Raw genomic sequence first — 25,673 nt, 5'->3', positions numbered from 1 at the left:
GCATTCAAAGGCGTGAGAGTGTCATGAGGAAAGGGGAACATCTGTGAAAATTTCTGGAAAGAGATAGTGTTCAGGATGTTCCTTAAAGGATGGAGAGGATTTCTAGAGCTGGAGAAAGAGAGAGGTCCAGGGGGAGATACCTGTTGTCTGGGGGCAACAGCAAGGTCATGGGGCAGGTCAGAGAAGCACACAGTGTCCTGGGCAGAAGACAGGGAAAGGAAGGGACAGCTGCCTGCAGGCCTGAGACCCATCGTCCTCTGCTGCTCCTTTGTCACAGTCCCCATAGTTCCTCCAGGGCTGAGTGCTTAGCAGGCCCTCAGCAGGTGTGGGCTGAACTGAACTGGCCCCCACCTGTGCCAGGCCCTTTCCTGTCCCCAACCCCATCTGGAGGGGATAACAAACCAGAAACCATGTGGCCTGGAGCCAGACAGACATTGGGTTCCAGTACAGGGTGGCTAGCCCCCAAGACACTGCCGAGCTCCATCCGCCTTGTCATTGCTACTCTTGCAGGGTACTTGAAGCTCACCCAGGCTCTCATCAGCCAGCAGGTCACCGTGGCCTCAGAGCAACTCATCCAGCCAGGAACGCATTAAGAGTCTTGCTTTAAAGAGGAGGCTACAGACTCAGAGGACGGGTGACCTGCCCAAGGCCACACGGGAACAGCTGTCCTTTTTAAGCCTTCTGCCCATGGGGCCTTGGTCTGTGGGCTGCTTGAGGTTCCCGGCAACCCAGAAATCAAAATGGGGTGGGGAGGGCCTCTATATCTGATTCAGCAGACAGAGGCTGATCTAGCCGGTCCCGCCTGGGAGACCCAGCTCCACTGGCTGTGCCTGACTCCATGGAGGAGGAGGGGGAAGAAGGTAGTGTGGGCACCGCCCCAGAGTGATCTGGAGAAGGGAAACACTTCCTCTTTCCATAGATGCTACTACCCCCATGGGCAGGCATGGCCTGCACTGTTATATCCCCATGGGCACGTGGCCCACAGCAGGAGGTGGACCTGATGTCTCAGGTCCAAGAGGACAGGCTTCCTTCCCAGAGTCCTGCCAGAGGGAACCCTTGCATTATCAGTGCTACATATAAAAGGTGAGGAGCCCCATTCCCATTCAAAATCCCATTCAGCAGTCTTTCGGCTGACTCTGCATCCTTGACCCCAGGAAAGGCATTGCTGGCAATACCCTCTCTCCCTGAGCTGTCCCTCTTACTGTCCAAGGAACGAGTGGAGAGAAGGGAGGGACGGAAGACAGAGTCTAAGGGAAGGGAGGGGCAGAGGAGAGGAAGAGGGGGCACACCCCCGCCTGTCTCCCCAGTTTCCGCACTGCAAGTATCTGGGCAGAAAAGGGTCTCCTCTACTGATTGCTTCCAACTTCCCTGCCCCCACCCCACAAATTGAAACAAAATAATAACTGTGGCTTTTACACTCTGTTCCTACAGTGTCAGGGGGAGGGCGCCTCCTGAGCTCTGCAAACTCCCGGGGGCTGCAGCGGGCTGATTCAGGGGTGGAGATGGGTGTGAACAGATTGTATCTGCAATTTCCAGGACAGGATGGAGCTCTGGCCCAGGCCTCTTAGCCTCTTTTCCCTCCAGCCTTCAGAATCCAAAACACAGAAGAGGGGGCGTGGCTTGGCTGCCTTCCCGACGCCCCCTACCGGGCGAAGGCAGGAGGTCCTCCGGCAGGAGTGGGCCTCAGCCACGCGGGAGGGGGGCTCCACATTGGCACAGTCCCTCCCCAAGGGTGCCCCCACTCAGGAGTGCCCCTCACAATACCCTCCTGCAGCTGCTATCTGGATAGTGGACAACGGGTTGGCTTTACCACTCACTTAACCCGGTCATTTCGCCTCCACCCTCATGCCACTTCCTCATGTGCAAATGGGGATAAAGACCCTCTCCCAGCATCACAGGGATTAAGGTTTGTAAAACAGAGAGAAAGTCGGGGCACACAGTAGGTGCTCCACAGATGTTAGCATCCCGTCCTCATTCTCACCAACCCCTACCTAGAAGGGGCCTGGGTCCCTCTTTGCTGTGGTAACGGACAGCACAGAATGAGATAGGAATGATACAACAAGCAAAGGGCAGAGCTGAGGGCATTACGTTGGCGATCTTGCCTAATCTCAGCCTCTGCAGGAGGTTCTGGTCATATCCTTATTTTACAGACTAGGAAATGCACTCAGAGAGGTGATCGATCCTCTGTAGTAGTGGCAAAGCTGAAACCCCAGCTACACCTGCCTGGAATTCCTGGAGTAAAGCAACCAAAAAGGCAGGCCGGTTTCCTCTCCAGCCCAGCCTGGCAGTAAGAATGAGAGACCCTGGCCTCCCCAAACACAGAGCACAATCCACACACCTCTCCCCTTTAAAGACTCTCTCTGCGCTAAGTCACAGCCCCCACCAGCATACAAACAGACACCCCCTCCCTGACTCTGGATTTGATTCTCCCAAAACACACTCGACCCTCTGACCTCCTCACCCCCAACATACAAACCATTAACCCCCTTCCCAACACACACTCAGCCTTGACCCCCTCCCAACACTCCTAAAACATACACAACCCTGACCCTCCTCACAATGCACACAGAATCCCAACCCTTCATAGTAAATAGCAGTCCTCAGATATCAAGCCCCAGGGGCTCTAAGGAGGTGGGCAGGGAATCCTGTACTATCTCTCTGGGCCTCCCGTTCTGGCTCCCTGACCCGAGGAAGACTAACACCCACCCCTACCCACAGTGACCTGGACCTGTCACTCCACAGACTACTGCATCTCTGAAGGGGACACCCAAGACATCCAAGGTCCAGCCTCCTCCTCATGTGGGAAGAGGGATGGGAAAGGGAGGGGGGATTATCCAAACACCTTTATTGGTAGAAAGTGGGAGGCAGGATCCTCATCTGTGAGGTTTCCTATGAAAAGGGTGACTGCTGCACCCTGCAGGAATGGAGGCCGCCAAGGTCTACCTCTCCTAGTAGCTGCCTGACCCTGGGCACCAGCCCCAAGGGGAGAGCAGGGAAATGAAGCTGCCTCAATTTCCAACACATGGGAATTTTGATCTGTCATGCTTCGCTATCCAGGACTGAGGAGCTTGGGTCACCAGGCCACCCGGCCCTGCACCAGAAGGAGAGAGATGCCTGGTTCCCTGAGGCCCGTGGCTACACCTCTGGTCACAGAGGAAAAGGTCAGGGAGAAGCTCAGAAGCTAGGGGCCTGGGGAGGAAGAGAAGTTGTTTACTAGGAAGAGGGGAGGGCAGGGAAACCCACACACTCACAGGGGGCGGGAGCAGGAAAGGGGCATTGCCTAACCTGGGTGGGGAAAGCCAGAGAAGGCTCCACTTGCCTGAAATGTGGGCACCCCACCCTGAGGGGAGAAGGTTACCAGGGTGGGAAGTGGGGGACCCGGAAACCCTCCCCACCTCTAAGAAAGAGGAAGAAGCTTGCAACACTGAGAGGAGGGCATGGCATTTGCTCGCCTGACACAGAGTAGGCAAGAACCCAGGCCAGGCCCCAGGCCCTTCCAACTCTGAGCAGTGTCTGGGGCTCTGTTCCCATCACCAGAGGAAGGACAAGTTATCCCCAGGTACCAGGTTCTGAGCCTCTGTCTTCTCCCTCCCTAAAAATCCCACCCTGGCAGGAAGTAGATGCTCCAGTTTCACCCCAGCCAAGAATACAAAGTCCAGTCCTTGTAGACACAAGGAACCACAGACATGCGCACCCAAACCCCCGCAACTCTGAACCCAGAGACTGGCCTCCCTATTCGCCTAGCACAGACTGGAAGACTAGACCAAATCAGAGTTCCCTGACTCCCAGCTCTCGGTGCCACCCGCCACTGCTGTGCAAGGACGGAAGAGAGGAAGGAAACAGAAGATGGAGTGTGAATGGCCTGGCATGGAAACACGCAGTACCTGCCTGCCCCCTCGTCCCAGGCCACGAGGCGGGGGAGCCTCTGGGAGCACAGATGGAAGGCCCCTGCTCCAGCAGCCGGTGGGGCCTGGGAGGGAGGGGCTGTGGCGGAGCCAGAGGAGGAGGTCCAGGAAGCGGTGGTGGCGGTGGGCAGACGGCCAGTGCGGGCAGCGAGGCGCCCAGCCAGGGCCTGCCCCAGGGACAAAGAGACTCCCTGGCTCCGGGGAGAGAGCGCTGCCCCCACACTGAGAAGGGGACACTGACCCAGCCCAGCCGGGCACACAGGGCAGTGGTGCCAGGCGGCTTGCCAGCGGCCGTGGGAGGGGCAGTGGGTGCCCGGGGCAGGGTGTTCAGTCCCTGCCCGCCAGGAGAGGTGGGACACGTTTCCCAGGTCAGCAGCTGACCAGCTAGCCGGCTGTCCGTGGCCCATTCTGCTGCTTCCAACCCCTCCCGCCCCAGGCCAGGCCCCAGCTCCCTCCTCCCCCTCCCCACCAGCCCTGGCCTGGTGCCCAGCTGGGCCCTGGGGGCCAGAGTTACTGTAAGCGGCCTGGCAGGCCCGAGGCCTGGACTCTGCCAGCTGGCCATAGCTGCTGCCACCTCCCACTACCTGGCTCAGCCAGCCGGGGAAGGGTACTGAGACCCCTGTCCAGCCAACAGGCGACCCCCATGGCAGAGGGTGGAGTCACAGAGAAAACACAGGCCCTGCCAAGAGCATGCATGTGTGCACAGCCAGAGTCCAGGCTGAGCGCCACCTCCTGGGACACTGGCCCCAGCCACCAGGCAACCGTGGGCGGAGCTGGCCGGCGGATGGGGGGGTCCAGCCGCCCTGGCAGTCTGCTCCTTCAAGCCTTTTCCCTCAGAGGCACTGGCTGGGGTTGGGCGGAGGTGGGGTGCCACTCTCACTTGAGTTGCCATTTCCACCAAATGTCGAGAGGTTTGTTTACCCGCCTCCAGCCTCTGTGTCCAGTCCCTGGAGCTATTTATAAGGCCCTCAACGGCACAGCACAGGAGAGGGCGCCAGGAGCCCTGAGGAACAGCACTGTTGCATCTCTCTCTCTCTGCTGCCCACCCCCCCACATCAAACATGACCCCTGTGATCAGCCTACAAGCCTTTCATCCTTGGGTACTGCCCCCATCCCCAAATGATGGTTCCCGCCCCCCCCATCTAGAGTAGATGTGGCCTGCAGAGGAACAGATGTGCCCAGAGGCCTGCCACCCCTCCACACAGTCCCCTCCCCCCGAGCCTCCTGCCATCCCACTTACTGGCTGGGGATGGTGTGCTATAGCCGCTGACTGGGAGCTGGTGCTGGAGAGTGGTCAGCGCGCCTGGCGGTGAGAGTCCACCCAGCATAGGTGGGAAGAAGAAGGCGTAGGGGGGCACCGGGTAGCCATTGAGGTGCCCTCCCCCAGGTGTCGGGCAGGAGCTGCTGTTGCTGGCCATGCCAAGCAGCCACAGTCAGAAGGGCAGGCAGACAGTCTAGCAGAGGAGGCTCTGGCGGGCTTCAGGCCGCCCCTCCTCGGGGCATGGGGCCTGGGCCCAGAGGGGGGTTGGGGTGGTCAGCCCACCCCCCCTTCTGTCCCGCCGCTGCCGTCCAAGGCCAGCAGGCTAATCTCAGCCTCCTGGATCCCCCACTCTAGCTGGGGGCTGGGTATGGGGGGATGTCCCAAGAGCTGGTCCTTTGGTCAAGCAGTTCCGTGAGGCTGGCACTTTTCTGGGAAGGTCCAGAGCTGGCCTTCAGGACACTGAAGTCGATGCCTCTCCTAGATGGGCCCTGGCTAGGCAGCTGGGGGGGCCATGTCCTGGGGCACTGCAGAAAAAGGAAAGACAGGTGAGTGGGCACTGAGGAGCAGGGACACGGGCATTCCCCGTGGAGCTCCCCAACCTGGGCGGCCGGAGATTTTCCCGTGGCACCCGGCTGAGTAGATAGCTGGCACCACGCCTGGCTGGCAGAGACAGCCCGGGAGCAGGGCCCAGACACTGCTGGGGATGGCAGGCTAGCACAGCCAGGCTGGGGAGACGAGGACAGGGCCCAGAGCCACAAAGGGCCTCTCACCCACAGTCCTGAGGGGAAAGGTCAGGGTCTGCCACCCCAGAGGATCCTTGTAGCAGAGGCAGGCAGCTGGGCCTCCTCCCCTCAGCGTGGGTTACCTGAGGTCAAGATGCAAAGAACCCGTGTGCTTGAGGGGAGGGGAGGAGGAAAAGCCGCTTCCCTAAAGCATTGGCACTTCTCAGAAAAATGACTCCTGGGCCAGCGGGACCTCTTACACCACTTCCCCCCAAAATCCAAGCCCCAGCACCCCAGATGGGTCTGTCCCACAGGCCCAGGGAGGAGGCCCACTGCCATACACACAAATGGGGAAATGGGAACCCAGGACTCCTGGGTGTCACCTCTGATGCTTACCAGCATGATGGGCCACCGATGGGCAGTGTATCAGGAGGGCAGGGACTGCCCAGGGTGGAAGCCCCTACCCCCCAGAGAAGGAAGGGGTAGGGGGGACTAGCGAACTCAAAGTTCACCTACACGCTCTGTGTGCGGAAGCCACATCCCCGGATGGGGTGGGAGGTGGGCACAAGATGAAGGACCGGGTACCCCCGGCCCCGACAGCCTGGACACAGATCCATACCCTGTTTGAACAGCTGAGACCGGAGGACACCACGTGCTAACACCACGGAGCAGAGAGAGAAAGAGCTGAACCCCAAGATGCCATGACACAGACAGAGAGGCAGCAAGCAGAGCAGAGAGAGATGGAAAAAGAAAAGCATCCATAAGAAGATGCTTCAAATCAAATCCATTTGGGTGGGTAGGATATACACAAATACACGTGCATGGATATATTTATTTATACACGAATACCTATACATGTATACATGACATATATATGACATTATATATATGAAAAAAAAAGAAAAAAAAGAAAGAGAGAGAGAGAAAGACAAAAACATAGCCATTTAAAACCACAATGAGGGCAGCCCCGTGGCTCAGCGGTTTAGCGCCACCTTCAGCCCACGGCCTGATCCTGGAGACCCGGGATCCAGTCCCATGTCCGGCTCCCTGCATGGTGCAGGCTTCTCCCTCTGCCTGTGTGTCTCTGCCTCTCTCTCTCTCTCTCTCTGTCTCTCATGAATAAATAAACTCTTTTAAAAAAAAAAAAAGACTAGTAAGTGTTGGCGAGGATGTGGAGAAACTGGAACCCTCATCCATGGCTGGAGGGAATAATAAAATAGGAGATTGCTTTCTTTCTTTTTTTTTTTATTTATTTACGATAGTCACACAGAGAGACAAGGAGAGGCAGAGACATAGGCAGAGGGAGAAGCAGGCTCCATGCACCGGGAGCCCGATGTGGGATTCGATCCCGGGTCTCCAGGATCGCGCCCTGGGCCAAAGGCAGGCGCTAAACCACTGCGCCACCCAGGGATCCCTGCTTTCTTTCTTTTTAAAGATTTTACTTATCTATTCATGATAGAGAGAGAGAGACAGAGAGGCAGAGACACAGGCAGAGGGAGAAGCAGGCTTCATGCCAGGAGCCCGACATGGGACTCGATCCTAGAACTCCAGGATCATGCCCTGGGCCAAAGGCAGGCGCTGAACCACTGAGCCACCCAGGGATCCCCAGGAGATTGCTTTAGAAAACGGTGTGGCAGTTCCTAAAATGTTAAACAGTTATATTATGACCCAGCCATTCCCTTCCTAGGTATCTATTCGAGAGATAGGAAAACCTAAGTTCACACGAAAACTTGTACATGGATGTCCATACCAGTAGTACTCATAATGGCCAAAGAGTAGAACCAACCCAAATGTCCATCAAGTAATGGACACATGTGGCATCAATGGCACAAAATGTTGTGCCCCCATATGGAAACTTATTCTGTCATAGAAAGGAATGACGTACTGATACAACATGGACACACCTCAAAAACCTTACACTAGTTCTAGAAGGCCATATACTGATGAGCCCATTTACCTGAAATGTCCACAGAGCAGACCAATCTATAGACAGAAAGTAGGCTGCAGTTACCAGGGGCTAGGATATGGGTCTAAGGGAAATGGGAGGTGACTGCTGATAGCTATGAGGGCGCTTTTTGGAGTGATGACAATTTTCTAAAATTGATTGTGGTGACAGTTGTGCAATCTGTGAGTATACAAAAACCACTGAATTGTACACTTTAATGGGTGAATTTTATGGCATATGAATTACATCTCAATAAAGCTGTTAAGAAAGAAGGGAATGCCTGGCTGGCTCAGTCGGTAGAGCATGCAACTCTTGGTGTTGGGGCCATAAGTTTGAGTCTCATGTTGGGGGTAGGGTTTACTTAAAAATAAAAAATATTTTTAAAAAAAGAAGAAGAAAGGAAGGGAAAAAAGAGAAGAGAGGAAAAAATGAAAGAAACAGGGCCCCGGAGACCCAAACTAAGGACTGCCTCTGTGCCCAACCCCTCATCCTCCACCCCCACCCCCACCCCCACCCCTTAGCCCAAGCTCAGGCCATCCCAGGTTCTAAGCACCAGGCTCCAAGCTCAGACCTGGAGTCCAGAGGACATGCACACGGCCAGCGTTTGGCCAAGCACCATGCCTGGGATGGAGGAGTTCCTGCCAAGGCCACTGTGGACAAGGCCAGGACTTCTGGGCCCAGCTGGCCCAGGCTGAGGGAGGGGGAGGCAGGGACAGGTACTTGCTAGGGAGGGGGCAGCTCCCTCAGGAGTGAAATCTGGACCTTGTTAATGACCATTTTTACTGGTACTAATTATGACAACCATAAGGCCTCTCTCCTTACTCCTGGATGAGGTGCCCCCTTCCCTCCCCCAGGCCCCTGCCTGATTCCCTCCCAGGCTGAGAAGGCTGACGTCAGAGGAACAGGGGCCCCACCCATTGGGCCAGCTGCCACTCCAGCCCCCCCACACCCCTGTGGGGCCCCACACAACGGGAACTCTCAAGCTGAGGGAGCCAGGCAAGGGAAGGAGGGGTTGGCTGAGCCTCATCAGCGTTGACAGTCAATCTCTCTCTCTCTCTCCTCTCTCGCAGAAACTCACTCACGCAGGCCTATGGAAAGCATGTCTGGGTGGGCAAGAGCATGCTTGCGCGCCCTAGCCTGTGTGTGTGCGGGCACGCACGTGAGGGAACCCAGAGATATCATCTCTCCACACCTGGGCCTCACCACACAATGAACACGGTTCGGGGCTTGTGTGCATGGAGCCAGGACACAGCTCCCGGCAGACACACAAGTACAGCCCCACGGTTGCCCACTCTGCACATTCCCGGGCCCTCCTACGGCCCAGCTGGCCTTTGTACCTGCCTCCCTGCACCAGGCCCCAACACACACACTGAGGCGCACCCTCTGACAAACACTCAGGTGGGTCCAGGTCCATACGGGGGCCCGCCTCCCTGAGGTAAGGCTTGGGAAGCCAAGGCCCAAAAAGCCATTCACTCCTGAACCTAGGCATCCCGACCCAGCTTCTGGAGTCCGGGAGATTCAGTCAATCCAGTTTAGACCCTCTGCATCCCACCCTGGCCCCCAGAGGAGAAATAACTATAGCCACCTCCATGCCTCAACTCTGCCCGCGAGGAGTGTGAGGAGTTTGACATGGAGTTTGACACCAAGCTTGGAAGCCCCACCCCACCAAACTCACACTCCTGGGAGAGACCGAAAGGCCTACCCAACCCCATCAGAGCCTTACTATCCCTAACCCAGCACAGCCTGCAAACTCTGGTACACAGTTACTCAGCTCCCCGGGGAGGGCCTTGGACCATGGGAGGAGGTAAAGGTCACAGAAATGGGCCAAGAGCCAGGCTAGCCAGGGAACAGGGATGGGCGAGGGCAGGGATGATGGGGGCAGGGGCAAAGAGCACAGGCCCTGCCTCATCCCTCTGGAGCCATGACCCTTGGGGAGGCACCTGAGCCCCAGCTCCCTGCACCCAGAGGTAGAGAAGACACAGTCAGAGAACTGAAACCAGCACCAAAGAAAGGGAAAACAAACTACCCACATCCAACCCTCCCATACCAGCTCCACTGCCCGTGTGCACCCTCCCTCAAGGGAGAGAAAACCACAGGCCCACACCTCCAGTAGATTGAGCCTGGTCTGGGTACTGTAGAAGGGAGGGCCCTCACTCCCCAAAGGCGCCAGGATCCCTCACCCACTGTCAGGCATCCCCAGCTGTCCCCAGACTCACACCTAGGAAAAGGCAAGAGCTGGCTGAGCCATAAAGATGGGAGAGAGAACAAGAGATCTGAAAAGTCAAATCTCAGCTCTGCCACTCTGGGTGACCTTGGGCAAGTCACTTAACCTCTCTGAGCATCTGTTTACCGGCTTGGGAGCTGCCACCCTCAGCAACTGGGGGTGTGGTTTCAGACAGTCTGGAAAGCATGTAGCACAGCCCTAGGCGCACAAGAGGTGCTGGGCAGCAGGGCCCCTCTCCACCCACCTCTCACCACACCCTGTGCCTCCCTGGCCCGTGTGTCTGCTCCCCCTTCCTGCTCCCCGAGCAGTGTGATAGACAGGCCCCGGAGAGAGAGTTACCCACTTCCCAGGGTCTGCTTCCCCCCAGACTTGAGCAGAGGGATGTGGGTGAGGGGTATTCAGCTGTGGTGGACGCCCAACCACAACCCTTTCCCAAATTCCCTTCTTTCATCTTACAAACCAAAAAAAGGGAAACCTTTGGATTGGGGAGGGGAAGAGACTGTTTCCTTTCCTAGTCCCAGAGAAGAGGAGCCAGGGGTCCCAGACCCTGCTGGGCCAGCCTCCCTTCCTCATACGCTCCCTCCTTTCAGCTCCCCAGACTCCCCTGCCACAACAGCTTCCAAGGAACAGGAGTCAGGCGGTCCCAGAGTGGGGAGAGACCAGGACCTGGGGAGCTCAAAAGAAGGGGAGACAGGGGCTTTCCTAAGCATTCTAGACAGTCCATGAATCATAGGCAAATGGCACCCAAAGCTCAGCTCAACTTGGGTCGGGGGCAGAGGGCCACACAGAACACAAGCCCTGGTAGAATCAAAGACCTGCCCCTCTGAACCCCCTACCCTACCAGGAGCTGGCAGGGCAGGGCGGGACATTGCCCATTTCAAACCAGAACAGTGGGCTGGAACTATTTATAAACTTTCCAGGAAAACAGACACACACACACACACACACACACACACACACACACACACACACACACAAAGCCACAATTCTCCCCTCCTCCAAGTTCTTCAGATCTTCAGGAAGGTTTAGGGAGTAGTGATGACACTGTTCCCTCTTTCCTCTTCACCTTTCTCCCTCCTGACAAATCTACAATCTGGCCGCTCTGGTCATCTGTTCACCTTTTTGCTCAGCAGGGTCCCAGCTGCAGGGAGCCAGCCAGGCCAGCCCCACTTGGAGAAAGAGATCACTATCCCCGGGCAGGGCCTGACAGGGACCACCTGGACTGTGCTGAGACTGGGACAGGTGCAGGGCACTTCTTCTCTGCCAGACACTTGGAGCCCCAGACCTGCCTCACTGGAGCTAGGACTTGGTTGAAAACCTGCCCCAAACATGTGCAGGCCCTGAGCACATCCTCAGAGCGGGCTGGGAGGGAGGCTGAAGTCTAGCATCACCCTCTAGATGCTACCACTGCCCAACTGCCTCAAGATGCAGCACTCAGTCCCAGAAGAGTGGGTGCGATGTGTCCTCCATCTGTGCCCCACCTGGCCCAAGGTTCTGCCCCAGCAACACAGGACCACCTGACACCCACGTGCCACCAGCTCAGCAGCAACTGAGCACCAAGTAGAAAGGGCAAGTGGACAAGCCCACACCCAGGACAGGACAGGTTCTGGGAGGAGGAAATGGTGGTCTCTGAGGGCACAACGGTGCCTCTGACTCCTGTACCCTAAAGGCCCCTGGGAGACGTGCTTGGGACCTCCGAAGCTCAGAGTGCCTAAGGGGCCACCCAGAACCCGTGGGGTCTTCTTTTGGAACAGAGAGTAGGTGAAAGGGCAGGGGCCAGCCCAGGCCCCCAGGAGAGGGAGCACCCTACAAGGAAGGAAGAAAACAGGAAGAGGAAGAGATGAGCCTGCTGAAGCCACAGCCAGACCACAGGAGTGTGTGGACCGAACAAAGGCACCTCTGTCTGGATGGGGGACCAAAGGGGCACAGACAAAGGGGACCCCCCAGCTTGGAAACCACCGTTCTCATTCCCAGCCTGGCATGGGGCTTTCCCCACCCTCACCTTGGCAAGTGCCCCCTCACCACTCGTCTGCCCACTCCACCATGCAGGAAGCACAGCTCTCTCACAATGGGAGCACACAACAAGGGTGTGGGTGTGCGTGTGCATGCGCGCGCGCACGTGTATGTGTGTGTGTGTACAACATTCCCCTCCCTCCCGCCCATCCCCTTAGCTCTGCCCTAAAGCTGAGACTGCCAGATTCCAAATCCTAAGGCAGATAGTCAGCAGGACACGGCACTACCAGCCCCCTCCCAGTACCCCTCCCCGGGGACCCAGACTGCAGGGAAGCTGGAAACGCCCCCCCTCCTGCCTCAGGATATCCTTTTGGCTCTGACCCCAGACTAGGCCTGAGTCAGACTGTACCCCGCCCCATACTCCCCCATCCATCGACCCCCCAGGAACTTCCTATGCTACACTGGCCTACCAGCTGGGGGTTAGAACTAGGGGGAATCTCTTCTCTTCTCCATCCCTGGATGAAGAGGGAAACCCACAAGGGGGTGGGAAGAATGGGTCACAAAGTCTCATGGCCTTCCCCTTAGAGCACAGGGCCTGCACATTCAGGGAGAAGCTGTGTGCAGGGGGGAGGATGGTCTGCAGATCACCACCTCCCCACCGCCGGACTCACACACAACCTGCCCAGAGCCTTTTCCCACTCCAGCCTGTACCCCCAAGAAATCAGAGGAGCTCTCTGGGGAAGGTAGTTTCCATGAGAACGCAAGATGGAAGAGGGTCCCAAAGGTAAAAGGAGATAGGGAGCAGAGGTTCCACGAAGCTCTGTGATGATGCATCTTTAAGGCAGCACCACCCAGGCTGGAGGACACAGAGTCTGCAAAATCCCGTCAGACACAGTCAAGCACAGCCAGACACGGTCACACTCCCCCCAACATTTGGTCTAAGTAGGTGGCTATGACTCCTTCCCACAGACAGAAGTCTGGGGGGGCCCTGGGGGATCCGGGGCATCAGAGACCACACACACTCAGCCCGAAATAGCCCCCAAGGCAGGTCCCCCAAGTGCCCCCCCAACAACTGTGGGCCTGAGGGGGAGGGGCAGCTCCTTCCCCACAAGAACCAGGGTAGTGCCCACGGCAGCCATCTCCATGGCAACCAACAACAAACATCCCAGGAACCACAGTGGGACAGGAAGTGACAGGCACGTGACAGGAAGACATTTTTTTCAGCGTGGGGGGGGGACGGTGATGATGATTGTTAGGGGCCCCGGAGAATCAGCTGTCCTCTAAGTTTCCTCCGCTGGGGCTGGAGGGCCGGGGCCAGCGGGAGGGGGTCACCCCCCCAGTGCCAGCGCAGGGTGCGAAGCTGGTGCCGGGCCTGCCGCACCCTCCCTCCCGGCCACCGCTCACGGTCCCCCCTGCCCCCCGCCCCTCCGCTTCCTGCCGTGACTAGAGATCAGAGAACTCCCCACCGCAGCTTCCCCTTCTCAAGTCTCGATTCCTGGGCTGGAGGTTTCACCGTGGGCCGAGGGACAGAAGGAAGGAGGGCTGGGGATCTGCGGTAGGACCCGGGGGACAGAGGCTCCGGGGGAGGGGCCGGGAGGGAGCCACTCCTAGGTAGGTGTGTACACACAGGCACACAGCGAGTGGGTCACAGTGACACAGGCCGGGGGCACCGTGACATGCGACATGCGGAGACTGCCTGACCTCAAGCAGCTCGGGGGAGGGGAGCGGAGCCTTTGGATCCAGTCCGGGCGCCCCAGTCCAGCCCTGTCCTGAGCCTCCGGGTTCATCCGAGGCAGCTCCCCGCCGCCAGACGGGCGAGATCCCAACTGTACCCAGCCCCCGCCGCCTCTCCCCTGCCTTTTGTGCTGAGGAATCCCCCCTCCCTGCTCCAAGGTGCCCGCCCAGACGAGGGCACCTTGGCGGAAGGTGGGGGGAATGGAACCTCCCTCCACCCCCCTCCCCTTCTCTGCAGATGTCCCAGACTATATTTAGCCCAAACCGGGCGGCCAGCCAGACCCAGACTCCCCACTGGTCGGGAGCTGAGCTCCCAGTTTTTATGCAATTAAAACATTAACAGAGAACCACCCCCATCCACAACCCCCATGCCCCCCAGCCCTCCCAGAGCAGCAGAGCTCAGTTAACTTAAACAAGGCCAGGCCAGCTCTGCAGCCAGTGAAGGGGGCGGGGGTGGGAGGGGGGCTGTCACTGGGCAAACAGTAATAAACTCATTCCTTTGCCTATCTCCCAGGCCCTGCCCCCACAGGCAGGATTGGGACATCATCCATGAGATCAGGTTGACACTTGGGGGGGGACAGGCTTTCCTTGTTCCGGCCGGAAGGGAAAAGCATATCCAGTGGGGGGGGGGGGGTTGCCTGGTTGCAGAAATTCCACCTGTCATTTTGTAGCCCCCTCCATGGCCGGCTCCAGTTACAGGGCTGGGGGTTGGCAACAGGTGCTGGCCAGGCTGGCAGCAGTCTAATCCCCCACCCGCTCCCCAGGCCGACAGTGGTGCCTGGAGGTCCCAGCAGGGGCTGAGCAGACAGGATGCTGGGTAAAAGAAGGAGCCATCACTGCCAGGCAGGTGGAGGTGGGGGGCAGCCCGAGGCCCTTCTGTAAGACCTGGCTCCCTAGACTCGGTGACAAGTGTCAGAGGGTCTGGAGAAGGCAGGGAAACCTGAGTTCTCCAGCACCTAGTTCATTTCCCCAGGATGCCAGGCGGGCGGGCTAGAGTGTGGGAGGTCTGCCTGCCTGCCTCTTCCTCCTCCTCCTCTCCAAATTCCAGGAACAGGCAAGGGAGGCTCCAGTTGCGGAGAGAGAGGGAGAGCAAGCAGGCGGTCCCAGCTTGGGGGGGAAGGGGGGCGGGGACTGGAGCGGCAGGCCAGATCCAGACGAGCAAGAGACACCCACACCCGAGCCAGACTGGGGACAGACACACCGACGCTGACACATTCACACACTCTGGGCCTGGTCCCTGCACGCCGCCCACCCTGCAGGGACACCCAGACACTCTCAGCCAATCCTGCCAATCCCCAGAACACTCCCTGGACACACACGGAGATCCAGGCCCTCGCCCCCACCCTCTATCCCCCTACAAACCGTGTGGGCTCTAGACAGCAGCCAGAGGGTGGAGAGGGAAACAGAGGGAAGAAAGACAGCAGGCATCAGAGGAGATGTGCAGCCAAAGCCCTGGGAGCTGGGGTATCAGTTGCCACACTCCTTTCCCAAAACCCAGTAAGTCAAGACAACCCTGGTCGTCTTGCCAGGGACCCTGCCAGCTTCCCACACTCCCGAAAACCACTGCCACCAGAAAGGGGTGTGGGGCGCCGGGCAAATGGAGATGTTCATTAGTCACGGGGATAGGATTACCTTCCCCAGATGCCCACCACCCTAGATCCCAGATACTGCTCCTAAACAGACCCCCAGAAAGGCCCAAACACATCTACCCCTCAGCCCAGCCCAGGTCCCGCCCTGCCCTGCCCCAGACCATGCTGCCCAAACAAATGAGAGGGAACTGGGCACTGAGGTTTTATATTTTGGAGCAGGCCCCACCCTCATGTCACACAGTTCTGAGAACTAGAGAACCTAGAGTCTGAGCAAGAAGTAGGTTGGGGGAAAGGTCCAAGAGGACAGAGCCAGCTTCTAAGACCAAAGTATTTAGGGAAGGGAAGCTGATTGATTAATTGGGATCTGGGTCAATGCCCCCAAAACAGACTTGAAGGGCCACTCAGACCATGTCCTCTCCCCCACACCATATGGGGTGGCAGGAACCACGTCATGGCACATGTGGGTGACTATGCCCAGCGGGGGAGGCACAGGGGTGATCAGGATGGGGCTGCCCACAGCTAGCTTCCTGCCAGGCTGCCACATGGTTGGGAGTAGGAGGTGGACCAGAGAAGTGTCCCAGAATGGTAGCAGGGGCATTTAGGGTCAAACGAAGGATGGAGATTTGGGGGTTATAGGAGGAGGTGGCCAAGATGAAGCCATTCCAAGCCATTCCAAGGGTCTTCTCAGAACTGCCGCTTCATCTGCAGTGCCCTCACTAGTCTTGTAGGGAAATTCCTGCGGTGACCATTTTGTGCACGTTCACTCACACCCTCAAAGTCCAAAGCTAAGAGCCTCAGCTCCCAGGGGCCTACTGCAGTCTGACCCTAGTGACCGGTCCTGTCTCAGGACCAACGTGGCCCAGCCTCCCAAGCAAAATGACTTCTTAGCCCCTCCCAGTGCACTAACATCTTTTCATAGCCACAACCTCCCTGACCACCCCCCCTTCTTCCAGCTCCAAATACTCTTTCTCTTGTTCTTCCCCCAGACTCATCCCCACCCCCCACGGGGGAAGCCCCAAGGTGCTAAGCCACCTCCACTAAAATCTGGGGCTTCCCCGGCCCAGCCACTCCACCAAGCACAGGGCCCTGGAGGAGAGTTTGGGGCTTGAGCCCACTTTGCAGCAAGACCTGGTGCCCTTACTGAACTACTTCCCCAGAACGACCCTGCCCTGTGACCAGTGCAGCCGGGGACACGGACAAGAGACATCCCTGAATCTCCCACCCAGGGAGCTGGAGAAGGGACAGTGGTCAGGAGCAAAAGCGAGGGGGAGTTTGCAGCAGAAGGTGGGGGAGTGTTCTCAGGAACAAGTCCCTCTAAGAACATATACATACACATGTGCACACAGCCCACAGGCAGAAGGCAATCTGGTAAAAGAAGAGGAAGCTGGCACCAGGTGAGTGGGGAGGGTACCCCACCACGCCAGCTCACGGGCATCCTATCCAAGAGAGGATGGACAGAGGCAGGGAAATATCTCCCAAGGCTGTGGGGCTTTTGCTGCCTGCCGGGTTGGTCCCCATCCCCAGCCTAGCACACTGGTGGCCTGCCCCCCTTCCCACCGAGCAGCCTGACAATAGGGCAGTGCCCAGAGAAGAGAGGGGACATAGCCAAGCCGATTTTCCAGCGCCCCCCCCCCTTCCACATACACATCTGGCTAGCAGCTTCCCCTCCTCGTGGGTGGCACCAAGTCCCAGACATCCTCAGCACAGCAAAGACAACCAGCCCATCCCGCCCTCCCCTCGCCCAGGAAAGCTTCCACAACCCCGGGGTGGCACCAGACCCCAGAGAGCTGCCTCCCCTGCCGGCTCGGCACTGACTCGCGAACCCGAGCCAGGCGGCTCCCCTCGCTCCACGGGGGACACCAGCTGAGCGGGCCCCGCCCCCCGGCCGGCGGCTCCGGTGGGGGTGGGCCTCCGGGCCGATTCTCCCCAAACCACAGGGCAGCTCAGATAACAGCAGGGAAAGGAGGGGGCTCGTCCGTTGGGCATCCGATCTCTCCCCAAACAGGTTTGAAAGTCTTTTTTGTTTTGTTTGTTTTTGAAGAGAAAGGGGAGAGGGAGTGGGAGTTCCCGGCGCCGGGGACACGCGCGGAGGCAGCCCCAGAGCCTCCCGGCTGCGCGCGAACCCTCGGGCGCACACCGGCGCGCACACCGGGCTCCCCCACCCCGGCTCGGCGGCGGCGGGCTGGGAGCCCAGCAAACCCCGGGCTCCCGTCGGAAGCGCCCGGCACCGCGTCGCCGCCCGCAGCTCGCGTCAGGGGCAGGCCGCGGGGCCCCGATGCCCGCGGGAGCCGGGGGCTCTCCAAAATCCCCGGGGCAGAGGTTACCTCGCAGCGGGAGGAAGCAGTCCGTCCGGGGGCCCGCGCGCTCGGCGTCTGCCCTGACCCTGAGCCTCGGGGCTGCGAAGCGTCAGGGGCGCGGGGTCCCGGGAGAGGAGCCGTCTGGGGGGCCGCGGCTCAGGGGCGCGGGGCGAAGGCAGCGGCCATGGCGAGTCACGTGCGGAGGCTGAAACTTTACCCGGAGCCCCAGACTGGGGGGGGCGGGGGGTACGGAGCGGGAGGGGAGGCCCTCTCCCCCCGGCCCGCCTCCGCCCGCCCACTGACCTATCACCAGCCAGGGGCGGGCCCTCAGGATCACGCCCCCCCTTAACCGACCCGGGGAAGGGCGAGTCTTAAAGGAGACGTGCCCAACAGGAGGCTGGACCGTGGGAATCCAGGAGAATTCCCTCCCTCTGCCCCAAAAGGAGAGATTCGGAGCGAGGAGGAGGAGAAGTTCTGCGCTAAGAAGGGGACGGGGGCTCCGTAGAGAAAGGACAGCAGCCTGTGGTACCGCGCTGCTTTGCCCCCAGCCACACCCACACCGGCAGGGGCGCGGATCACACACACACGCCCCACACACCTTCACGGGGAAGAGGGCGTCATGTGGAAGTGAATACAGGGACTCTGGCCCCGGCCATCAGGCCCCTGACTCCTACACTTATAACCCTCCAGGGGTCAATCGGACCTGAGAGCTGTGCGACCTTGAATTAAGTCGCTTCCTTTCTCTGAATCTTAATTTTCTCATCTGCAAAAAAAAAAAAAAAGGAAGTGCAAGAGTAGGGAGACCTCCCTCGAGTAATGACTCTTCTGCTCTTCCCCCAAACACCTCTTCAGCTCGAGCGGGTCGGAGGAAGTCGGGCCCAGCCCAACCCGTCGGCGGCGTCCCCTCGCCAAGCCCCCTGCCCCTCCAAAGGGCAGTGGCCCTTGGATCTCCCAGGAGGCTAGCAGAGGGCGCTCAGGAGCACCCCTCCATGCTTGAGGGCTCTCGGACCCCCGCTGCTCTCTCCTGGCCCAGGGCTGGAGGAGCCAGGAAAGCTCACGTTCCGGTTCTAGGAGGGGGGTGGGGGGTCAGATCTGAACCACTGTGCATCTGCAGAGACCCCAGCCCCCCAACACAGCCACAGGCCGCTCCCTTTGGACGGCTCCCGTCCCCACCTCTAGCAGCCTACTGGGGGATGAAAGAACAATCGCAGAGGAACAACACCCCCCCCCCCCCCGCGCCCCGCCAGAGAAGTGGCCACAAGTGCCCCCACAGGACTTCCCACTGGAAGGGGAAGTGTCACACTCCCAGGCCTCCACCCCAGCGACGAAGAGACTCTCAGCCTGACCGGGCTGGCCGAGCCCTCCAAGCCACCGGCCCCACAGGCCCCCCGCTTTACAGACTAGGAACTGGAGGTCGGGAGCGGACACGGGGTTCTGTCCCCCATCGCCCTGGCTTCCCAGCGGGGTGGAGAGCCGAGGGATCTGATTGCCTCCCTCCAGCTTTACGTGCCCCACGCCACCCAGCCCTGCGAAGGTAGGACAGGCCCGTCGGCGGGACCGCGGCCCTGAGGTCCGCGACTGGGGAAGGGTGCTCGGGCCGCGCTTCCCGGGCCCCTTCCCGCCCTCCAGGCCCCGCTGTCTCTCGCTCTCGTCTGGATTTCCGTCCACCGGTGCGAACCGCCCGCCCAGCCCCTCCCGTCCTGTCCCGTCCAGATCCATCCGCAAACATGCGCTCAGCGGGCAGGAATGCGCCAATGGCTCCCAGATGTGGACTCCGACGCTTAACCCCTTCCCCCCCAGCGCTCCCCCCACCCCAGGGCCTTGCAACCTGGGTCTAACCGGCAGCAGGGGGCGTCACGCCGGTGAGAGACCAACCTGGGGTGGGGGCTCAGCGCCAGGCACCCCTCGCCAGGCACCCCTCGCCGGCACAGGTTCTTCCTGCCCCAGATTCTACCGGTATCCCCTCCAGCTAAGGCTAAAGGGGAAAGACCTCGAACACAAAAATGCAAGTATGCACAAACACAGGTACGCTGCCTCCCATCAAGGGCGGCCTTCGCATATACCTGCCAGCACATAGGGTCATGCACGCTGGCGCATATCGAGATTCAGGTGTGTAAATGCACACGCAGGACACCCGTATATGCACACCCGTGTGCATGTTCACAGCACACAGGTGTGCACCCCCATGTGCACACCCAGGGCACACATGTATCCACACCCTTGAGTAGAATCCAGCAAGCTCACGTAAGACACACAAGGTCATGGAGCAGAGTGTGGGGCACACTCCCAAACAGACCTAGCAGTAGGCCCATGTGCAGATGAAGGATGAGATTCATACACCCACACACCCATTCCCCACAGGGGGCCAGACACTCATACACCTGTATGTATAAGCACACAGCCCACAGGGCCTCTGGGGTACGTCCCCCCTGCACTAACCCCACAGGGCTAGTGTCTGGCCCCACCTAGACTTGACTCCAGGAAACCGGAGAGGTCCCCATGGGAGGCCAGGACTCTTCAGTCTGCAGCAGCTGAACTCCAGCTATGCTGGATCCACAGCAGGGTTCCCACACCCCAACCTGCAGAGACCCTCACTCAGAAGGGAGAAAAGTGCAGGAGGCAGCAGGAGACTGGCACATGGAGAAGAGCCACAGGCCCAGGGGCTCCTTGCTCTTTAGGAAAGACACTCTTGGGGCCCGCCCTTGCCCTGTTGCACAAAAAAGGCACTGGGCTGGGGAAGGAGGCTGAGCCACTGTTTTCCCAAGGCAGGGATCCCTCTCCAAACTAGGCGAAACCCAAGAGAGCCCCCAGCAGCCAAAGGAGATACAAAATAGCCCTGAGAGCCCCCAGGAGGGCCCACGCTTCCAGCAAAACAAGGCCTCCCTCTCACAGCCTGTGGGTAGCTCCTACCCAATAGCACCACTGGTAGTGTGGGGAGCGGATGGGAAGCTTTGCCCTCCAGGACCACCTGGATGAAGGCAAGGTGGGAGATGTGTGCTGGAACCCGCCCAACCCCTGACTCCTCTTCCCCTCCCGCATCCCAGAGGGAGCCCCTCCCACAAGCACACTAGGCCCCATTCCATCTGATGAACACAGTCCCTGAAGGGTCATCTGGGGCAGGGATCCTGCTGCCACTGTGCAGATGAGGAGACTGAGGTGCAGAAAGGAAACTGCCTTGCCCAAGGTCATGCAACTCTGACCGCCAGAAGAAGCAGCGGCAGAACTAAGATTCTGGCCCACAGTCTCCTCAACTGCCCCCCCTTCACCCCGAACCAAACACTGACTCACAGTACCCCACTGCCTCCTGCTTCATCCTTTACCCCCTCCACAGAGCCCATGGGACAAACACCATCCTTGCACGGTGCTGCAGGGTTGTGGGTGGGGCCAGGACACACCAGAGACAGATCAGAGAAGGCACCGGGGGCTACACACACGGTGCCCCCCAACCCCACCCCAAGCACGGTGCCCACCTGCCCAGCAGGCACAGCCGGGTGACTCAGCTGCATCCGGGGGAGATGCCAGGGCAGTGACTCACCTACCGAGAAGAGCTGAGCCTGGCATCTTGCCAGCCCCAGGACAGAAGTGACTTAGTCACCAAGACTGAGATGCCCAGCAGGCACAGCCCAGGCACTGGGGACAGGGGTAGGCTGTGCCCTCCATGGTTACATGCGCCCCCTGGCGAAGAACAGGCATCCTAGGGCAAGCTGTGGCTGTCCCGCCCCAACCCCTCATCGCTGCCCACCCTGGCTCGCCAGGTCCTGTTCCAGTGCAGACAAGTTTTGTGAGACCCCTAGCCTGCCCTGCCCCACCCCGCCCCCTGCCCCCTGCCCATCACTCACCACCCACTTCCCCACCAGCCCCACCTCCTCCTGCCACCCAAGTCGTACCCTGGCTGTGCGGCTCCTTTAACATGTCCTGGCAGCACCTCCTGCCCCCACAGCCCCTCTCCACCCCCGGCGCACACACATGCACTCACACACACTCCTGCCAGCCCTGCTCCTGCCAGCAGCTGCTGAAGCTGTTGAACAGTTGAACAGGAGGGGAATCAGGAGGGTGGGGTGCAGGGATTGGGTTACCAGAGGCTGATGGGGTGGGCTGTCACCCAATCCTTCCCCAGCTAGTCCTCCCTGGGCACCGTCTCCCTCACCCACCTGCTTCCCCCCACCTCTGGCTGGCAGTCTACTGCCCTTTAAACCCCTCCACCCCCACTCCACCCAACCTAGAAAATAAATGTTCAAGAGTATTTGTCATGTAAGACCAGCCCAGTATAGGAGAGAAAGAGAATGAGAGGGGCAGAGACAGAGATGGACAGAAAGAGTGATTCCTGCGCTCAGCGCTCCAGCTGCAACCACTAGGTGTGTATATCTCTTCCTCGTGGAGCTGGAAAGGGACTGAGTAACTCGCCAAGTCCCCGGAGAGTTGGGGGGGGGGGCCCAAGGGGAGTCGACAGGCTGAACAACCTCAATCCATTTGCACTATTGATTTCTCACACACTGCAGCAGGCCTGATGGGGGGGCATGATAAATCAGCCCCCCAGAGACCTAGAGACTGAGTGGAGAGAGGGGGATGGGCTCCTGTGCCACAATTTGTGGTGCACTGTGCCGGGCTTGGTGGGGAAGGGGTGGCAACAGAGGAATAGGAGCAGTGGCAGGAGGCAGGGTGGAGGAGGGCACATTGGATTCAAGCCCACCTGGAACACCTCATTCAGGCTGGATCCAATGCTGATTGGAAGAAGGAAGTGGGGCGGGGCAGAAGCACCCCATTTGGCTCCAAAGGCAGGGCCCTGAACAACTCCAGGGGGCGCTACTCACAGCATAGTCTATGTGCAGTACGGCAGGCCCCAGGGATGAGGCTGAGGCGGGAGGCTGAATTCTCAGGGACCGTGATCCTCCCAAAGTTCAACCAGCTGCCCCTGCCCCCCAGGTCTTGGGAGGAGGGTTCACTTGTGTCTGGAAGCCTGTGGTAATCCACCCACTCTTCTGCCTGCTTCCCTCCTTTGTCGGTGGCATTGGCAAACAACCAGAAAGACCTAGGCACCTAGGCGGGGGCAGGATGGGGGCTCTGGAGAGCCTGCAAGACTACATCCTAGTCGTTGGTCTGTCCTCAGCTCATCCCAGGACTGTGGACACATCCAGGCCCTCTCTGGGTCTCTAAGATGGAATGAGACCTGTTGACCCTTCCCTAAGGCATCTCCAAGCCCAGGCTCATCAGCCTCTGAGCCTGTTGGAAGAGGCCCAGCACCTCGATTCACACCAGTGGCCACAGGCCACCTAAACAAACCCCAACCCTGACCTCCTTCCAGCCTGGACACAGGCTCTCTCCACATGATGGAGATTTATAAACAAACCAAGCTGGGGTTTACCGGAGACCCTGCATAAACAAGCAGAGGGAAGCAGACCAGGTCCTCCTTTTTGCAGTAGGGCAGGGAGTCACAACCCACCAGATGCACCGAGGGATCCTGATGAGAGAAACTCAGTATGAGGGGTCTGGGATGGGACTGATGCAGCCCGATGACTGGTTGGGTGTCTTAGAGCAAGTGACATTCCCCCCACCCCCGTCCAAGGAAGCCTGTTTGCCCCTCTGTAAGGGTGAGGGATTGCCTAGGTGGTCTCACAAGCCCCTTCCAGTTCTAAGTCTAGAACAGAGAGCCTTGAGGGGTCCCCAGGGTTCCCCCGCCCCACCCCACCCCACCCATCTACCTGGGTCAGGACCCTGTGTGCAAGGCCCTGCCCTAGCCCCAACGCGCCTCTCCACCCTATCTGCTGCCCCTCTGGCTCTTCCTCACTCCTCCGCCTGCCTGCTTACCCTCACCTTGCCCAGCCCCTCTGCTGCCCCGTGCTTTTCTGCACGTCCCTCCTGCCAGGGGACAGACCAACTAAAAATAGTCCCTGCAGCCTTTCTCGCCCACAGCTGCCCAAAGAGCAGGAAACGAGGGGGGCAGGGAGGCCCGTGTCCTGCTCTCCCCCACAAACTCCCAGCTCCAAACCAAGTCCAGCGCTCCAGCCTGGGGCTGGTGCCAACTTGGCCATCTCAGGGGCATCCCACACCCCTTCCCTAGGGGGACGCCTGCCCATAAGTGCCTACAATCCTAGAGCTGTCCCTGCCCTCCAAGAGGAGGAGAGAGGAGGCAAGCAGTCTAGAGGGAAACCTTCCCAATTTCTGACAAATCAGTGCCAACCACATTGCGGGCACCGAGAGGGCAGGGCCTGGCTCCACTGACTGGTCTTTTGAGGGCAGAGGGAATTGGCATGGGGAAGTTTGTGCTGGTTTCCTTCATCCTGGCCCAGCTGGAGAGAAGACGGAATAGTGCCCCAGCCTCAATTATGCTAATCCCCTGCTCCCCCAAATGTGGGGGTATGGACATAGAGGTTTCAATGGCCACCCCCAGATACCATGGGAAAAAAAGCTAAAAAGGATAGCAGTAGATCCTGGCTGCCCACATGTAAAGATGGAAGCCTGGAGGCGAGAACAGGCCATGCCTGCCAGGCAGGGCATGTGCTGCCCCCAAGCTGAGTCAGAGGCTAGAAGGGAGGAGTCGGGGGGGGGGGGGGGGACTGTGGTGCCCCCACCCCTATCCCACCTGGGATTCTTGACACCTCCCAGCCCAGGGAGAATGCCCTCCCCACACAGGGAGGCAGGAAACCAGCTTAGCGACTCTCTGGAGGCCTGCAGAGCAACCCTGCACCAGAGGCAGGCGGGAAACCCAGGAGTCCTGGCGCCCAGCCCAGAGAGTGAGTGAGAGAAATACCTTCCAGGGGAGGAAACAACCCAGAGTGAGGCAGACACATGCTGCCCCCAGCAGCTCCCAGATGTGACCCACAGGGAGGAACTGGCCAAAGGGGCTGGATGGGGAAAGTGCACATATTTCCCAACAAGAAGAGAGAAGAAAGCGGGACCGTGGGGATGGTGGGAGGAAAGGCAGGGCAAGTCTGGCTCTCACCTGCTGTCCTCTCCTCCAGGTCAGTCAGAGATGGTGACATTAAGGCCACCAAAGATCAAAGAGGTCCTGGGGTCCTGGGCAGGTCTCTCCTTCCCCAGGTCTTCATTCCTAGCTTCCTCTGGCACCCCTTCCCCGGGGCCAAGCCAAGTCAGGAGTCCGCAGGCCCACGGTGGTGCCTGGGAGGCCTGGACAGTGCCAGGGCAGCCCTCATACCATCCTCCCACTGGCTTACCCCCCACCCCCCGCCTGCTCTCAGCCGTCACACAGATCTCAGCTGTCCAATCCGATTAGGGCCCCTGTCCAGTGAGCCGGACAAGGAGGCCACTGGGCAGGGGAGAGACAGGGACAAGGACGCTGAGCAGGAATGGCAGAAGGAAGGTGGAGAAGGTGTGGAGCCCCAGAGGAAGAAAAGCCTGGTGGAGAGATCTGTCCTCTCTGACCACAGGCTCTCTGGCCACAGCTACCACCTGCATTAGGGTAATTCCACAGCCCTGGGGGCAATGGCCTGCCTGGTTCTGCCATCCCGCAGATGGGCAAGGATGGGGGTGGGGGAGCCAAGGCAGAGAGGGTGACCTAGATTTAGGAAGAGAATCCTGTCTGAGAACCCCCACCCCCCACCCCAGCCATAACTACTATTTGCACCAGGCTGCCCAGCACACTATCCTCTGGGGTCTTTATAGAGGTGGCCCTCTCAGGCGAGTGGGGCTTGCTACCGATAGCCATTTTTTACGAATGAAGAAACTAAGTCGGCTGTCTTCCTGGTGTTGGCCTCACTGAAATAAATTTTCCTGTCTCACCAAAACAACAATAAAAAAAAAAAAGAAGAAGAAGAAGAAAAGAAAGAAACTGAGCCTTCAGTATAAACGCATAGACATGCTCACACTCAGAATCTCTGCTTCCTGAGTCTAGAGCAGAACTAAGTCTGAAGTCACTCCATTATCCACCCTTTCCTCCAAAACCAACCCTTCCGGGAGCCAGGGAGTCACGGAGAAATGCAAAGCACACCCCACACCTCGATAGAGTTACCAGATGGGGACACGCCACCCACTCCACCCCACAGAGAGCTACAGGGCTTCCCCCAAAGTGTGACCAGCCTTCCCTAT

General features: G+C 59.1%; 1 protein-coding gene across 2 annotated transcripts in view; it reads right to left on the bottom strand.

The window, feature by feature from the left end:
* RARA (retinoic acid receptor alpha) overlaps positions 1-25,673 on the bottom strand; it is a 44,517-nt gene that overhangs the window by 17,592 nt on the left and 1,252 nt on the right. Inside the window, exons 1-2 of one of the 2 annotated variants that reach the window (XM_041725324.1) lie at positions 17,658-17,863; positions 5,146-5,690 (exon numbers count right to left, since the gene is read on the bottom strand). In XM_041725324.1, coding sequence (XP_041581258.1) covers positions 5,146-5,323 — 178 coding nt within the window. In that variant the 5' untranslated portion in view covers positions 5,324-5,690; positions 17,658-17,863. Of the gene's footprint in view, positions 1-5,145; positions 5,691-17,657; positions 17,864-25,673 lie in introns of those variants that run through there. The other variant, XM_041725325.1, reaches the window with a different exon arrangement.

The sequence above is a fragment of the Vulpes lagopus genome, chromosome 12 (genome assembly GCF_018345385.1).
Source record: "Vulpes lagopus strain Blue_001 chromosome 12, ASM1834538v1, whole genome shotgun sequence".
NCBI lineage: Eukaryota > Metazoa > Chordata > Mammalia > Carnivora > Canidae > Vulpes > Vulpes lagopus.
The sequence above is the reverse complement of the archived record's forward strand: the minus strand, read 5'-3'. Positions and strand labels throughout refer to the sequence as shown.